This window comes from Rosa chinensis, unplaced genomic scaffold (genome assembly GCF_002994745.2).
Source record: "Rosa chinensis cultivar Old Blush unplaced genomic scaffold, RchiOBHm-V2, whole genome shotgun sequence".
Lineage (NCBI taxonomy): Eukaryota > Viridiplantae > Streptophyta > Magnoliopsida > Rosales > Rosaceae > Rosa > Rosa chinensis.
The window spans coordinates 106,250-125,014 of record NW_024387551.1 but is presented as its reverse complement, the minus strand read 5'-3'; the positions used below and the strand labels follow the sequence as shown (position 1 = coordinate 125,014).

General features: G+C 37.4%; 1 protein-coding gene across 1 annotated transcript; it reads right to left on the bottom strand.

Annotated features, from left to right (window-relative positions):
- Positions 1–17,067: 17,067 nt before the first annotated feature.
- On the bottom strand, positions 17,068–17,691 carry LOC121050916 (the record flags this gene model as incomplete). Its single annotated transcript, XM_040512355.1, has 2 exons — positions 17,068–17,264; positions 17,382–17,691. Coding segments are annotated over 2 exons (507 nt in total), but the record flags the coding sequence as incomplete, so codon positions are not given.
- Between the last annotated feature and the right edge of the window lie 1,074 nt (positions 17,692–18,765).

The following is an 18,765-nucleotide window of genomic DNA, read 5'->3' as shown; positions in this document are numbered from 1 at the left end:
CAAATCAAAGTAAACTCCAAACTCACCAAGTATGGGGGACTAAAATCCATAGATATTTCATCTTTTTCTTTCTTTTTGTTTTCTAGCCGTACACTTTTCTTTTTCACTTTCTTTTTCTCGGCTTTTTCATACATTTTTCTCTTATGGACAAGTCTACCCCCACACTTGAGCTTTCACCTCTTCTTATTCTTCATTATGGACGCCAAAAATCTTCAAGTAAAGTCTCAGTTTAGCTCCACTTAGTTCTTAGAACAAAGGGTAGGGTTATAGCTATACTAAGTTTTAGGTTAAAGATTTTTAAGGGTGATGAAAGAAAAGGCTTAACGTAGGCTCAAAGGGGTTTATCTAAGGGAGTCCCACGACGGGCACAAATATGGACACAGGTTTATATGGCAATGGTGGTAGTTCCTAGGTTGCCTCTATCCTTTCCAGAATCAGGGCCATGTATTGATATAACGTCTCAACAAGCACAAGAGTGAATTCTAGCATTCTCTAGTCCATCAAACTTAATCTATGGCAAGTAGTCAATCAAATGAAAGAATAATGAGATAATCAAAACATCGCCAAGAAAATAAGAATATATTTTTCATTTCATTCCAAGAAAAAGGGACATGGCTCAAATATCTCACATGGGTTTTATGAATCAAAACTCATCTTAACATGCTCATGTTCTGTACCAAAGTCACGAAATCCATATCCACTACAAGGCACACATTTTTCATATATCTCAATTAACCAAAGAATACCATTTTAAAGTCATCTCAATTTTGTGATTCTCTTTTAGTCGTAATTTCAGAGATATAGAATCATCCTAGACAGTTGAAAGGGCATCCTAAGACTCGAAACAAAATAACACAAGATAAAGACTCAATAGACGTTAACTAAGGACTAGGGTTATTTCCTTTCTCCTTTCGGTAACTCCTTTGGGATGTGACCAGGTAAGGAAGGGAACGATTTTGGCGGAGCTCAGCTCACTTGTTTAGCGAGGGACGAGACCCTTTGCTAGCACTTCTCGTATCCAAACCAAACCTAGACATCACACCTTAATAGATGCGCCTACGATGAAGAAATTATTTCACCCAAAACATGACTCAATGACTCAATAAAAGCAACGAAATTTTGTTGATTTTTGACATTTTTCGATTTTTTTTTGTATTTTTCAATATATATGACTCAAGACAAAAGTGTAAATCCCTTCCCCCACACTTAAATATTGCATTGTCCTCAATGTAATCAATCATAAGCATGCAATGAACAAATAAGCATAAAGGATAGAGATTTACGAAAATGTCTACTAAGTTCAAAAAGAAAATATGAAAATAAAGAGAAATAGGGAAGGAGAAATCAAATCTGCGTGTGTAGACTCCTTCACAGCTACTTCTGAATTGGGTTGCCTCCCAAGCAGCGCTTAATGTTTATAGTCTTTCAGCCTAGACTTGCACCTCCTTGTGTCCTCAGTGGGTGGAGCCTTCAAAGCCTCCCTTTGGGTTTGGAATTGTATTGCTCGGAAGCTTACCACTCTCATGAAACTTGGTCATGAAGTCCACCACTTGTCCCATTTGCTTCTTGAGGTCTGCAATGTCCTTGGTATGGTTCTGTTGTCCTTGAACCAAGGCTTGAGTGGAATTGGTTAGTGCCTCAATAATCTGATCATAGTTCGAATTCCCTGAGGCATGATGATTCTGCATATAAGGCCTTTGGAAGGGTGGTCCTTGAAAGTGTGGCCCTTGAGATGGTGGTGCTTGAGGACGTTGAAAATTACCTCCAAGGGGATTCTGAGTGTTCTCATTGTTTGTCCATTTGAAGTTGGGGTGGTCCCTCCATCCAGGGTTGTAGGTATTCGAATAAGGGTCATATCTTGGACGTTGGGGACCCCCTTGGTTCCCTTGGTATCCTCCTATGGCGTTCACAGCTTCCCATCCTCCATCTTCCTTAAGTTGGGGGCATTGGTCAGTCACGTGCCCTTGCATAGAGCATACTCCACAAGCTTGCTTTGGTCCCTTGGCGTTTACAACTTGGTCCATGAGAAGGGTGAGTTTGTTCAATCTCTCCTCAATAACCGAATTGGTACCTATCTCATTCACCCTTCGAGTTGTGAGACCTACACCTTCATACTGTTGGGCATTCTTGGCTCTATTCTCAATCATGGCTCGCCCTTCAGTAGGTGACTTATCCACAAAGGCTCCCCCAGCTGCAGCATCTAACATGTCACGTTCCAAGGGTAGGAGACCTTCATAGAAACAAGTGAGCAAAGTTTCTTCCTTCATCTGATGTTGCGGACATTGGGCAATCAAGGACGAGAATCTCTCATAATAGGCAGCATAAGATTCATCTTGGGCTTGCTTTATCCCACTTATCTTCTTTCTGAGTGTGATGATCTTGGAAGCTGGGAAGTACTTCTCTAAGAATGCCTTCATCATAGTGTTCCATGAAGTAATTCGTCCAGAAGGCAGTTCATAGAGCCAATCTTTTGCACGGTCAGCTAGAGAGAAGGGAAATGCCTTCATCTTAAGGATATTCTCATCCGCTCCTTGTGGTAACATGTTGATACACACGGATTGAAACTCCCTAAGATGCTTGTTGGCATCCTCCATATTGAGGCCATGGAACGTTGGAAGCCTATGAAGCAATCCACTTCTTAACTCAAAGTCAGCCGTCTTCCCTGGAGCAGGTGCAGGGTACACAATACTTGTAGGAAGTCCTTCTTGAACCACAGATGAAGAGAGTTCTCTAATGGAGGCCATTCTAACGTTTTCTTCAGGAGGTGGTGAACCAGGTGGTGAATTCTGAGGTGTAAGTGAGTTTGACGAAACACTAGGGGATACTGACCCTTCTGAAGGAAACAGCCTCCTCCCTTGATCGTTAACTGTGTATTCCTTGTATGTTGGAGAAGAGGGCTGTTTGTACTCAAGGAGTGAAGAATTCTTCAAACGAGCGATCCTTGCTTCAATTTCTTTAACTGTAGAAGGTCTAGAAGGCTCGGTCATTCATAGAATTCCTGAACATTATTAAAATTTAGAGAAGTTAGTAAAGTGTATAGTGAAGTAAATACAAGTTAATGATTTATACATAAATGTTACTATTCACGAGTCACTATTCACGATTTACTATTCACGAATTTACAAGTATAAAGAGAAGTATAAATTACAAAAATTCCACAAAGTATAATGTTACAAATATACAAATTTTAGTTAGGGTATGGCATAGTTAAGAAAAGTTTGAATCCCATTATAAGCCCTTAACCAAGGTTTAGACGTGCGGCCCAAGGGTTCGATCCTTAATACTAGTCGCCCTTCTCAATCTTTTGGTAACTCTTTTCACATAGAGCCAGGTAGTAGAGGAACGATTTTGGCGGAGCTTAGCTCACTTGTTTAGCGAGGGACGAGACCCTTTGCTAGCACTTCTCGTATCCAATCAACCTAGACACCCTACGCTACTAAGGTGCGCCACATGAGAGAGAAAGGTGCAAGACTAATGTTAAAGACAAAGTCCTTCACCTATTCCATTATGGTCAAAAACTTATAATAAAATTCATACTCTCAAAAACCTGATTTTTACTATTCACGAAAATTTATACAATTATTTCTTTTTCTTTTCTTTTATTACAATTATTTCAACACTTAGGTACGGGAACAGGGAGTCTCGATGTGCAATGGGACTGAAACAGCTATCCTTTTCAAGACTATGTTTAATCCAATATACCTTAGTGTATCACAACATTTTCTTTTGTTATCCATATCATTGATTTCGAATTGAATTCCAAGTTGTAAATCAAGTGGACGTGCGGCCCAAGTATAGTTGTCTAGACACAAAGTTCCTTCTACATCCTTTGGGCAACCTTACTGAAATGGCCAGGTAGGGGAGGGCGAACACAAGAGGCAGAATCCATTTTGGCATGAGCTACTCCCACTTTGTGGTTTAGGCCCATTTGTAAGCGCTTCTGGATCCAAACCCGTTATGAACGTTGTCCCCTTCCTAGACACCATCTCACATAGGCTATACTTACTTAGATGAAAAAGGTCCTAGGTGTGAAGACAGTTCAATGAATATTAATAAAGACCGCCCTCAACCTTAAGGGACCTGAACTAGGTACCAATAAGGGGTTTAGGTCAATATTAATAAACACGACTTCACCTATTCCTCTTTAATTTACAACTCACAATAAAACTCGTATTCAATAACATAAATAACAACCTAAGTATTTACTTTACTAAATTTCGATCACAATATGAACATATATATAATATTTACGAAAACAACAATATTCACAATGCAACAAGTGATTTTTTCAATCCCCGGCAACGGCGCCAAAAATTGATACGCTCAAAGCAAGCATATAATTTAACCCTTTAAACATCATTAGTAGTATAAGCAAGTAGGGATCGTTCTATTCCGGGGATTGAGGGTACACCTGTCAATGTAGGACAATATAAACAATTAAAATAAAACAAAGTATAATATTTACACAATATAAACACAATTTACGATTTAAGGGGGGTGTTTTAGGTTTTGGTTTTCGAAAATTAAAAGAAAGAATAAAACTAAGTATAAACAAAAACACAAATACAAGAATGATATGTAAGAAACAAAGATTAAAACCAAGTTCATGATTGAATTCGAATTAACTTCATATTGTTCTTCCAAGTCATGTGAAAGGAGTTGATCATGTGAAACATTCGAAAGCAAACGATTTCCCATATTTTACTTTTCAACGCTAATTAATCTAAATGAAAGCACATAGATTAATCCTATCAAACATGTAATCAAACCCTAGAAAGCTAGTCAATCATACATGTTCAACGCAAGAAGTTCAAGGAAAGGCTATCAACTCAAGTGTACAACTTAGTATGAATAAGTTCACCTAATTGCAATCCTCTTCAATTGAATTCGATTTTTGTCCAAAACCTTTACTACTTTGATTCAAGTTTACACAAAACGAAAAGTCGATTTCATGTTCTTAAACCTAGCACCAATTATATCAAAACCCTAAGTGTTTGCAACCACATAAGATTAAAATACAAAAGTTATCTATAAAGCAAATTCAATCGAACAATCACACATAAGCAACTATGGAATCACAACATAGAAATCGAAAATCCTTTATTCAATCATAAAATTTCAGATTATAAACCTTGTTCAAACATCAATGTCAACTAGAAACAATTCTCACGAAACAAAGCAAGATTACAAAGAAAGAGGTTGAATTACACCGTGAGATGGAGATGGGGATGAAGGATGAAACGTTATGGATTCTTGAATCTCGAAAGCAAGCTTCAAGGTGGAGGATGGATGATGATGCTCACGGCTCCTTCTTCTTCTTCTTCTCCCTTGCTTGAAACGTTGAATGCACTAGAGGATGGAGAGAGCTTTCGCGTAGAGAGAATTTTCTGAATTATGGGGTGTTGGTTGGAACGTCTAGGGTGAGTGTATATATAGGGAACGGCATGTCTTGGCTTCCAAGCCGTGAGTTTTCTGATTTATTTACCAAGGAATTAAATTAATAATTCCACATGCCTTCCACCAATGAGAAATTGCCAAGTAAGCCCTAGTGTGTCATCCAACCAATCATAAAATTCCAAGGAGATACCCTAATATATTCTTGCCGAAATTCCTTGAATATTTTCTGATTTTCTTCTTGATATTTCGGCCAAAACATGCTTAGGGTTTCTAGGAATGAACCTAGACGCAATTTGGTCTCTTTCTTGATTTCTTTCCTTAAACTCCACCCTAGAAAATCTCTTGCGTAATCTTTGATTCTTCCCTTGATTTTTCACGCCACTTTTGCCTCCTCCTTTTGATTTTCACGGCAATACAACCCTAGGGTTTCCTCCATGCGTCACAAACCCTAATTCCATGGGCTTTTGATGGGCCTTGATCCATTTTGCCGAAAATCCATAGAGTTCTTGGGCCTCGTTGCTTCAACTTCAAGTCTTCTCATCTTCCAACGCAAAACTCATTATTTTTCCATTTCTTTTTCATGGTTGCGTTGGAAACTTGCTCGGAAAGCCTTCCTCCATTTCGCAGGGTTTCCTAGTTGGATTAGGAAAGCTTGTTTCTTCATTTCTGCTCAAATGTGTGGCCCAATTCTTCTCATATTCGTTCGTCTTGATGTTCGCAAGCTCCTCTTTCCATTCGTGCATTCATTTCCACTTTTTAGCTCGGAGGTCCTGAAAATAGAAACTAATATGAAAAATGGAAACTTACCTAATTTGAAAAATAGAAACTTTCTAAAATTGAGAAATGGAAAGTTTCTAAAAATGAAAATAGAAACTTACTAAAAATGAGAAATGAGAAATGAGAAATGAAAAATGAGAAATGAGAAATGAGAAATGAAGACAAAAATGGAAACTTTCTACAATAAGGAACTTTCCCAATCAAAGAATGGAAACTTTCCCAAACAGGGATTTTTCAAGGAAATGGCGCAGAAAAATGTAGGGAAATGCAGTTAAAACGTCGCATTAAAATGCTCCTATCACAGAAGATCAAGAGAAAGAGGATAGAGAAGAAAAAGTGAAGCCATTGAAGCCAAGTTCAAGGAGTTGGGTTTGGGAACACTTTAGCATTCTACAATATTTGGAACTTGTTTTTTACTTTATTTGGAAGTTGGGAGTATTTGATTATGAAGTTGTTTATTTAAAACTTGGAAGATTTTAATCTGCAATTTGTTATGTTGGAGTGTGGATCTTGTTCAGTTGGACTTTGAATTGTTGGAATGTGGAAAACTGGAAGTTTGGAACTTGTTCTTTTTCATTTTGTTTCACTGTATCAGTTAGCTGTTATTTTTTTTCTCTTCCTCCTAATCAGGTTATTGGGCCAGAAAACCCGGAAAACCCGGCCCGTAAAAATCGGTCCGGGCCCGACTCGGTCCTAAAATTAAAAAATCATTATTTGGGCCCGGCCCGAAAAAAGTTGCCATAACCCGGGCCCATCAAATTTTACCCGGGCTCGGCCCGATCCCAGCCCTACTCTCGATTTTTCTCTCAGAAATGGCTATGCTTAAAAGCTTCACTCTCAAGTATATGCAAGAGAATAAATTGTAAGGCAACAAACAGCTTGCATATTTCATCAATAAATGCATTTTGTGAAGAATTATTAAAGACCTCATGAAATGACTAAGTGCACAAATGGACCTAAACCATAAGCTCGACTGCGTACCTGACTCCACTAACCAAAGACTGCCCATCTCAAGGATCAAGTAAGCACTTAAAACTGGTTGTAATGGGGCTAAGCTAGGGTTTTCGAAATGAATATTAAGGATACAAAAATCTTAAGGACCTAGCAGAGCATATAAGGACCACCTTATGTCATCATTTTTGTAGACCAAATATCATTGTTTTGGGCCAAACCTTCACTCTAACCAACATGGGAATGGACAAAGGCATAATTTTCAACTTTGAGCCTTCTACAAATTTGAAAGTCCAAAACCACACTTCAACAATTTCCCAAGAGTTTTCTTTTCAATTTTTCTTCTATTTTGCCGCTTTTCTTTCTTTCTTTTCATTTTCATTTTCTTTCATTTTTTTTTTTACGGCAAATTTTTTTTTCTCTTCTTTTTTCTTGGATTTTCCCCACCCCACACTTGTCTTTCATCGTCACCCCTACATACTATGTCATGCTCTAGTAAGTCCCTAAGACAAGGGTAGAGATATCCTGTACTAAGCTCATGGTAGGGTAGTGAGGGTGATGAAACAAAGGTTTTCAACGTAGGTTCAAAGGGGTTCATTCTAAGGAGTCCCACGACGGGCACAATTGGGGACACATGCTTGTTTGGCTATGGTGGTTACCCTAATGCCTTCTATCCTATCCAGGATCAGTGCATATTATGGCATACAAGTTTTGACAGTCACAACAGCCGAGTTCTAGTACTCTCTAGTCCATTAAAATCTATGGCACATGATCATTGGATTTTCAAAGAATGATGAGGTTTTGCAAATACAACCATGAAATTCTAGAATTATCAATTAAGCACTCGAAAAGAAAGTATTTTAGCTCAACAGCTCACTTAGGGTAAAATGAATCAGACTTAATCCTAGCATGCTTAATGAACCAAGTTACAATCCTATCTCAAATCTTCATACAAGGATCACAACGTCGATTAACCACAGAATTCAATTAAGTCCTATTTTGATTGTCAAAACCTTCAGCCATGAATTCAGAGACATGTTCATCCTAGACATTAGAGGCATCCTAAGACTCAAACACACAAAAAGACTCTATAAAACCAACTTCTTCTTTTTTCTTTTTTTTTTAACTGAAATAAAGGTGTAAACCCACCCCACACTTAGAATCTACATTGTCTTAATGTAGGCAAAAAGTATGGTATATAGACCCTAAATATGGGGGGCTACGAAAATAAGGGAAGGGTAAAATAAACAAACAAACAAACAAAGACCCAAGTACAATTCAACCTAAGCAAGTGAAGGGATAGAAATGTCAAACTCTCGTTGATGGCTCCTTCACAGCTTCGTTTGAAATGGGTTGCCTCCCATGCAGCGCTTAATATTTATAGTCCTTCAGCCTGGACTTTTCTCCTTGTTCACACGTGCTGATTCCTTGGGTGCCTCCTGGAGGGGTATCTCTTCCAATGTGTGCTCCACAAAGGACTCACCAGATCAAGTGTTAGTAACATATACAAGGTTAGGAATACAAACATTATGTCTTTCCTACTTTCTAAGTTACTTTACATACTTAGGTACTGGAACAGAGGATCCAATATACCTTAAGCATGTCACACAACACGTTTTTTTTTTTTTTTTTTTTTTTAGTTTATTGTAAACATAGTTAATATCTCAATTGATTCCAAGTTGTAAGTCGAGCCCAATAGAAACCACTACTATTGGTGAGATACGATATAGGGATAGTCGCCTAGACATAAGTCTCTTTCCTTTGTTTCAGAAGGCCGAATGGCCAGATTAAGAGGTAAGTGAGAGGGAGGACTCATTTTAGTGATACTACGGAGGCTACTCCCTCATTGAGGTTTAGGCCCCTATCGGCTACTCCCACATAGTGGTTTAGGCACATTCTATAGTATCTCTAAGATCCAATTGAACCCATCACCCAGGGTCTCAACCTAAGACACCATCCGTATGCGCCCCTTACTCAGCTGGGAAATTAACTTATGTGTTAGACCGTTCTCCAAGTGCTAATAAAGGCCGCCCTCAACCTCAAGAGACCATGGCAAGGTACTAATGAAGGGTTTGGGCCAATATTAACAAAAGGGCCCTTGTCTACTCATACGATTTTACACACTTACAACAATTAAGTATTTAGCTAAATTCATAACCTAAGTATATTAATCTAAGTGAAACACATTCAATTTACAATATGGTTAAAAAAAACAACTTCTACAAATTGTACAACAATGATAAAAGACATGCTTAATTTTGTAACACTCATAAAACTTAAACTAAATCACAATTAAAGCTTGGCCTAACCGAAATCGTAATTTGTCACCATTCCAAAAGTGTAGTACAAAAATTAGCATGCATTCTATATACAACAAAATCGATGACACTTTAAGTGCAAGGGATTTTAACAATCCCCGGCAACGGCGCCAAAAATTGATGCGGCTGAAATAGCCTCACAATTTAACCCTGCAAAATGTAGTTGTCAGTATAGGATAAGCAGGGATCGTTCAGTCCGGGGATTGTAGGGTACACCTACACAAAAAGGTCAATTAACAAATAAAAGAATAAAATGGGGGTTTTGGAATTTGGTTTCTAATCTACTAAAAATAAAAACAAAGCAAATAAAATTATCTACAATGATCGACTTCCCTAACCTAGACCAATACCACTCAGAAATTACTAAGTGTAAAAACAGAAAATTCATTTCAACATGCTACAAAAATGTGCCCACCTTAAATGCCTAGATAAGAGCTCAAATGAAAAGCCTCAGCGGATCAATCCACTTATCTGATTCATTCTAATGTAGGCTTGAATCGGAAAAGTCCTTACCAAGCCTAATACTACTAATTTTCGAAAACACTCAGCGTAATTCTCTTAACTAGTAGTATTATCTAACCCTCGAATCAACTCACACGTGCAAATTAACCATTAGACATAGAATTTAACACGTAATTTCCAGAATCGTTTAACCATTGAACATAGTTTTTACCACTTTTTAGAACTAATTGCTACTTGTTTAACTCAGCGCCTTAACAAATAACAATTACTCTTGGCAAATTAAGAAAACACACAAGAACTCTCACCATTATTCTAGCATGCAAACTTATTAACCTAACTCTGAAAATTACCTAAACACGTAAAAGGGCACAAGATTGTAACATGCATCATAAAAGAATTCTCGAAATTAACTCAATAATAAACTGAAAATCTCAAAAATATTAATAAAAATATTCTGAAAATTCCATGTCTCCAATTACACAACTCGCAAATTGAAACACACAAAACCGAAACAAAAATTGTAAGTAGAGTCATAGTTACACTTTGAAGCTTTCCTCAGCGGCTTAGCAACACGGTGATGAACTCGTCTCTGCTATGGTGGTGGAGCGTCCTTGACTCAGCGCCTAAGAGCTTTGTAGATTGATGGATGGATGGTGTCACGGTTTTGTTAGATATGGAGGTTTGAGGAGTGAATTGGGTAGTCTTGGAATGATCTTGGCTGGGAAGTGATCTTGGCTAGGAAGTGATCTTGGCTGGGAAGTGATGCAAATTCAGTTCTGGACGTTGCCTATTTATAGGGGAGCATTGGTTGGCTTTCCCAACTGAAACGTCTTCTTTATGGCCTTAACTCCTCTCATAATGGGGCAATTCCTTTAATTTCCAAGCTGAAACATCTTTCTCTTATTTATTTTTCCAGCTGAAACATCTTTTTCTTTTATTCCTCAACTGAAAACGTCTTTTCTCCTTTATTCCCCAACTGAAAACGTCTTATTCTTATTTATTTTCCAGCTGAAACATCTTTTTCTTTTATTCCTCAACTGAAAACATCTTTTCTCCTTTATTTCCCTTCTTCATTGCTTGGTCAAATATCTTAATGCTTTATTTTATGACTCCATCATTGCTGTTTCCAAGAGTTCAACCAGGCAACGTTTCCTACAACAAGCAGGAGAATATCAGAATTTTCTAGAGAAAATAAAGGGAAATTAAAATGTAAAGACCGCAAAAATAGTTGACAGTTAGGAATCCTGATCCAGCTAGGATTTTTCATGAATTTTACTTTTTCCGCCTATTTCACTCCAAACACTCAACAAGACTTTCAAAATGACTTAATGACTCAAAACACAAAACTAAGGGAGAAATAAGGCTAAAATGAGGCACATAATTAATAATATCGTCACACTTTTTTGCTCCTATCAGCCTTGGCCCCATTATAACCTTTAAGAAGACCTTCTTGATCCTTAAGATGGGACAGCCCTTGATGTGGAGATGAGTTACAAGAGTTGAACCTATGGCTTGGGTCCATCTGTGCAAGTAGTTGGTATCCTTCATGAGATCTTTAAAGAAAATTATACATGTGCTTTCGTTTCTTGAATTATGTGATATACTTGCTATCTTTCACATATACTTGAGTGTATAAGCTTTTAAGCATTGCCATGATCTGAGAGAAGAAAGAGTGGATATAACTTGTGAGGATTTGAATCATACTTGTTTGAAGCATGCTTAACAGAAACCATCACCATTGTTCCAACCAAGTCCTACTTGTGTATATGTAACTTATGTGTTTTAATTAACTCTCGAATGCCTAAACATTTATTCTTGGTGAAGTGCTAATCTTGGTGTTTTGAAAGTAAGAGATTGCTGAGACAAAAAGTTGAAGGGCTATAGAGTCTTTGTATGTTTAGAGTCTTTAAATTTTCGTTGAGTCTTAGTGTGATTTTGCTAAGGGACTAGCAAAAGCTAAGTGTGGGGGAATTTGATAGGAGCATTTTAATGCGACGTTTTACTTGTTTTTCCCTGCATTTTCTGCGTTATTTCCTTAATAAAACCCTGTTTAGGAAAGTTTCCATTCTTCGATTGGGAAAGTTCCTGTTTGTAGAAAGTTTCTATTTTTGTAGTTTCTATTTATCATTTTTAGTAAGTTTCCATTTTCGGAAGTTTCTATTTTTCATTTTTAGAAAGTTTCCCATTTTCAGTTTAGGAAAGTTGCCATTTTTCCTTTTAGGAAAGTTTCTATTTTTCTTATTAGTTTCTATTTTCAGGACCTCCGAGCTAAAAAGTGGAAATGAACTCACAAATGGAAAGAGGAGCTTGCGAAAGTCAAGGGGAGCAAAGATGAAGAACAATGAGCCACAGAAATGAGCAGAAATGAAGAAAAGAAGTTTTCCTGGTCCAACCAGGAAACCCTGCGAATAGAAGGAAAGCCTACCTATGAAGTTTCCAACGTTATCATGAAAAAGAAATGGGAAAATGAAGTGTTATGACGTTGGAAGGTGACAAGGCTTGAAGTTGAAGCAACAAGGCCCAAGAACTCTCAAGACTCATTGGATTTTCGGCAAATTGGATCAAAGGCCCATGAAGCCCATGCAATTAGGGTTTGTGACGCAATGAGGAAACCCTAGAGATGTTTGCCGTCCAAAATGAAGAGAGAAACAAGGAAAATGACGTGGAAAATCAGAAATTAAAAGGAGATTTTCTAGGGAGATTTTCTAGGGCTATTTTTATGGAAATAAATCAAGAGATAAACCCTAGAAGACTCCTAGCCGTCCAAGCCAAGAGAAAAAGGAGGGATTGCCGTGCAAACCCTAGAGAATTCGGCCAAAAGATAATGAAGAGAGAAATTAGGGTTTTGCCGTGAAGAAAAATCAGAAAATAAAAGAGATTTCGTGGAGATTTCTTAGGGAGCTTTTAAAGGAAAGAGAATATGTGTTGAACACAAAAAGCTCTAAAAGGAGTCTAGATTCATCCCCCTTTAATCTCTAAACATATTGTTGCCGAAATTGGTGTAGAGAATCAGAAATTATCTATATATTTCGGCAAGAATTATTTAGGGAATTAATTCTGGAATTTTGTGATTGGTTGCTCCACCTCATAGGGCTTATGTGGCAAGAATTCATTGGAGGAAATTATGTGGAAGAAGCAAGCAATAGCCGTGAGCTTTTCTAGGGTTTTGGACGGCATGGAGACCTAGGGGCCGTCCCCTATATATACTCACACATTCTCAACGTCAAGAGTTCCCACTTTTTACGTTTACACTAAGAAAAAAATCAGAAACTCTCTCTAGCCTAGCCGTGTTCATCTCCATCCTCTAGGGCAACCACGAAGTTCAAGCAAGGCCAAGGAAGAAGAAGACAAGCCGTGCACATCATCCATCACCATCCTTGAAGATTGCTTTCGAAATTCAAGAGACCATTCATCACTTCACTCATCTCATCTTCATCACGGTGTAATCCGATTCTCCTTGTAACCTTTGCTTTGTAATTTTCGTTGGTTATGCCTTAGTTGACATAATTGTTTGAACAAATGTTGGTTTCTGAAATTTTATGATTAATTGTTAATTTTCAGATTCATATATTGCGATTTATGGTTGCTTTTGTGTGAGTGTTTGATTAAATTTGCATGATAGAAATCTTTTGTATGATAATCTTGAATGGTTCGAAACATTTAGGGTTTTTATGTGAATGTTGCTACGAATTTGAGAACATGGATCAACTTTTTGGTTTTGTGTTCTTGAATCGATAAGTAGTAAAGGTTTTGTACAAAAACCGAATTTAATCAAAGAAGATTGCAATTAGGTGGACTTTTTCATACTAAGTTGCACATTTGAGTTGATAGCCTTTCTAGGTGCTTAATGCGTTAAACATGACATGATTGACTAGCTTTCTAGGGTTTGATTACATGTTTGATAGGATTAGCTTAGGTGCTTTCGCTTAGGTTAATTAGCATTGAAAGTAAAATATGGGAAATTGTTTGCTTTTGAACGTTTCACATGATCAACTCCTCTTGCATGACTATAATGAACAATGATGAACTTGAATCAATTTTAATCATGAGTTTCGACTTTGATCTTTGTTCTCACATCCCATTTGTATTTTTTATGTTTTTTGCATTTTAATTATTCTTTACTTAGATTTTATTTTCGAACTAGAAAACCAAAAACCAAAAATCCCCCCTTTTTCGTAAATATGTATATATTTTGTTATATTTTTGTAAATATTATACTTTGTTTTAATTTTAATTGTTTAATTGTTTGACAATGACAGGTGTACCCTCAATCCCCGAAATAGAACGATCCCTATTTACTTTATACTACTAATGACATTTCAGGGTTAAATTGGTCGCTCAACAAAAGCGACACCAATTTTCATGTTGGCAATCACACCAATTTACTCCTCCAACAATATTTCTTTCCATAAAAATCTCCCAAGAAAATCTCTCCTTGAAATCCTCAATCAATCATCTTCAATTCTCACGTTGTCACCTTGTTTTCCTTAGGTATGACACGGCAAATTTAATCCCCAAGGAAAATATATTTTCCTTTTTAAAAACTCTTCCTTGATTCTCTCCTTGCCATGTCATCTTCATGAAACTTCTCGTTCCATTTATGAACTCAATTCTGCTTATTTATTCCAAAAACCTGAAAATAGAAGCTTTCTAAAATAAGAAATGGAAACTTTCTTAAACTAAAATGGAAACTTTCTAAAAATGGAAAATAGAAACTACAAAACGGAAACTTTCTACAATTAGGAACTTTCCCATTCGAAGAATGGAAACTTTCCTAAACAGAGTTTTATTAAGGAAATAACGCAGAAAATATAGGGAAATAACAGTTAAAACGTCGCATTAAAATGCTCCTATCACCTCTTTCCATCTATGAGTTCATTTCCACTTTTTAGCTCGGAGGTCCTGAAAATAGAAACTAGTAAGAAAAATAGAAACTTTCCTAAAATGAAAAATGGCAACTTTCCTAAACTGAAAATGGAAACTTTCCAAAAATGAAAAATAGAAACTACAAAAATGGAAACTTTGTACAAATAAGAACTTTCCCAATCGAAGAATGGAAACTTTCCTAAATAGGGTTTTACTAAGGAAATGGCGCAGAAAATGTAGGGAAATGCAGTTAAAACGTCGCATTAAAATGCTCCTATCAAATTCCCCCACGCTTAGCTTTTGCTAGTCCCTTAGCAAAATCACACAAAGACACCCACTAAGACTCAACGAAAATTTAAAGACTCAACCAAACGAAAATTCTATTGCCCTTCAACTTTTTGTCTCAGCAATCTCTTACTTTCATAACACCAAGATTAGCACTCAACCAAGAATCAATGTTTAAGCATTCGAGGGTTAATTAAAACACATAATTTACACATACACAAGTAGGACTTGGTTGTAACAATGGTGATGGGTTCTGTTAAGCATGTTTCAAACAAGTATGATTCATATCCTCAAAAGGTATATCCACTCTTTCTTCTCTTAGAATTCAAGGCAATGCTTAAAAGCTTATACACTCAAGTATATGTGAAAGATAGCAAGTGTATCACATAATGTAAGAAACGAAAGCACAAGTGTAAATTTTTCTTTTAAAGATCTCATGAAGGATATCAACTACTTGCACGAATGGACTGCCATAGGTTCAACTCTTGTAACTCATCTCCACATCAAGGGCTGTCCCATCTTAAGGATCAAGAAGGTCTTATCAAAGGTTGTAATGGGGCCATGGCTCAAGGTTTAAAGAAACAAAGGATAAGGAATTAACAAGTGTCCTAAAAACCTAGCAGACCTCATGTAAATATAGAGAACTCGAAATATCCACCAAGGCATTGCAAAAACGTCACTTCTCCATAGAGGTAACATAAAAGGGCCAAATGTCTTCATGTTGGGCCCTAACTTCACTCTAAACTTCCTTTGAACTCTAGTGAATTGGACAAAGGCAAAAAAATTTTTTTTTTTTTTTTTCTGTAATGGGCCTTCAATTTAAAACAAACTCCAAACTCACTAAGTATGGGGGACTAAAATCCATAAACATTTTTTTTTGTTTTTTTTTCTAGCCGTGTACAAAATTTTTCTTTTCTTTTTCATTTCTTTTTCACGGCTTTTCACATACATTTTTCTTTTCATGGACAAGTCTACCCCCACACTTGAACTTTCAACTCTTCTCAATCTTCATTCTTAATGCCAAATCCTCAAGTAAAGTCCCAAAAGATAGCTCCACTAAGTTTTTAGAACAAAGGGTAAGAGTGTAGCTATACTAAGGTTCAAGGTTAAGGATTTTAAGGGTGATGAAAGAAAAGGCTTAATGTAGGCTCAAAGGGGTTTATCTAGGGGAGTCCCACGACGGGCACAAATGGGGACACAAGCTTATTTGGCAATGGTGGTAATTCCTAGGGTACCTCTATCCCTTCCAGAATCAGGGCCATGTATTGATATCACGTCTCAACAAGCACAAGAGCGAATTTTAACATTCTCTGGTCCATTAACTTAATCTATGGCAAGCAATCAATCAAGATGAAAGAATAATGAGATCATCAAAACATCGCCAAGAAATTAAGAATATATTTTTCATTTCACTCCAAGAAAAAGGGACATGGCTCAATTATCTCACATGGGTTTTATGAATCAAAACTCATCTTAACATGCTCATATTTTCTGTACCAAAGTCACGAATCCATATCCACTACAAGGCACATATTTTTCATATATCTCAATTAACCAAAGAATACCATTTTAAAATCATCTCAATTTTGTGACCCTCTTTTAGTCATGCTTTCAGAGATATAGAATCATCCTAGACAGTTGAAAGGCATCCTATGACTCAAAACAAAAACAAAAGCAACGAAAATTTTTATTTTTCTGACATTTTTCGATTTTTTATTTTTCAATATATATATGACTCAAAAATAAAAGACTCAAATATAAATCCCTTCCCCCACACTTAAATATTGCATTGTCCTCACTGTAATCAAGAATAAGCATGCAATGAAACACTTAAGCATATAGGGATGAAATTTACGAAAATAACTACTAAAACAAAGACAAAATGGAGAAGTAAAAGGGGAAGAGAAAGCAAATCTGCGTTGACGACTCCTCCACAGCTACTTCTGAATTGGGTTGCCTCCCAAGCAGCGCTTAATGTTTATAGTCTTTCAGCCTAGACTTGTACCTCCATTTAATCCTCTGGTTGTGGGGTATTTTGGAGGGATACATCCTCCACTTCATGCTCCACAAATGCTTCATAATAGGGCTTCAGGCGGTGGCCATTCACTTTGAACTCGTTGCCAGTCTGTTCACTCTTTATTTGCACAGCTCCATGGGAGAACACATTAGTAATAGTGAAAGGCCCAATCCAATGAGAGCGAAGATTACCTGGGAAGAGTTTGAGACGAGAATGGAAAAGTAGAACTTTTTGGCCCACAACAAAAGTCTTCCCACGAATCATCTTATCATGGAAGGCCTTCGTCTTTTCCTTGTAGATCTTTGCACTCTCAAAGGCGTCATTCCTTATCTCTTCCAACTCTTGCAATTGCAATGTTCTATGAAGCCCAGCTTCATCAAGATCCATGTTGAACTGCTTCACGGCCCACCAGGCTTTATGCTCTAACTCCACAGGTAAATGGCAAGGCTTGCCATACACAATCCGATATGGGGACATGCTAATGGGGGTTTTGTATGCAGTTCTGTAAGCCCACAAAGCGTCCTCCAAGCGTAGGGACCAATCCTTCCCGTTAGGGCTAACAGTCTTCTCCAAAATCCTTTTGATCTCACGATTTGAGACTTCAGCCTGCCCACTTGTCTGGAGATGATAAGGTGTAGAGACCTTATGTTTGACATCATACTTCCTCAACAAAGCCTCAATCGTTCGATTACAGAAATGGGATCCACCATCACTAATTAGGACTCTAGGCATTCCAAACCTGCTAAAGATGTTAGACTTGATAAAATCTGCAACAACCTTAGAGTCATTAGTTCGAGTGGCCTTTGCTTCCACCCATTTGGAAACATAGTCCACTGCAAGCAGGATATAGAGAAACCCAAAGGAAGAAGGGAATGGTCCCATGAAATCTATACCCCAGACATCAAATATTTCAACAGTTATGATGTTAGACAAAGGCATTTGATCTCTAGGACCTAGATTTCCGGTTCTTTGGCATCTATCACATGTTAAACAATAGGTATATGCATCCCTAAATAAAGTTGGCCAAAAGAACCCAGACTCTAACACTTTGAACACAGTTTTCTTGGACCCAAAGTGACCCCCACATGCTTTAGAGTGACAGAAAGAAAGAATGGCATTCTGTTCGTGTTCAGGTATGCACCTCCTAATCAATTGATCTGAGCAGTATTTCCAAAGGTAAGGTTCCTCCCAAACATAATATTTCACATTTTTCTTTAGTCTATCCCTATGAGCACGTGACATGGTATCTGGAATTTTTCTAGAAACAATGTAGTTCACAATGTCTGCATACCATGGTTCACTTACCTGAAGTCCAAAGAGTTGCTCATCTGGAAATGTCTCCACTAGAGGGAGAGGGTCTTCTGCATGGACCAAACGACTCAAGTGGTCAGCTACCACATTCTCACTACCCTTCTTGTCCTTGATCTCCAAATCAAACTCTTGTAGGAGTAGGACCCATCTGATCAGCCTTGGTTTCGCCTCTTTCTTGGTCATCAAGTACTTAAGAGCTGCATGGTCAGTATAGATAATGACTTTAGTACCAAGTAAGTAAGAATGAAATTTTTCAAGTGCAAATACCACCGCAAGTAACTCTTTCTCTGTAGTAGAGTAGTTCATTTGTGCGTCATTCAGAGTTCTTGAGGCATAGTAGATGGCATAAGGGCGTTTGTCCTTTCTTTGTCCTAAAACAGC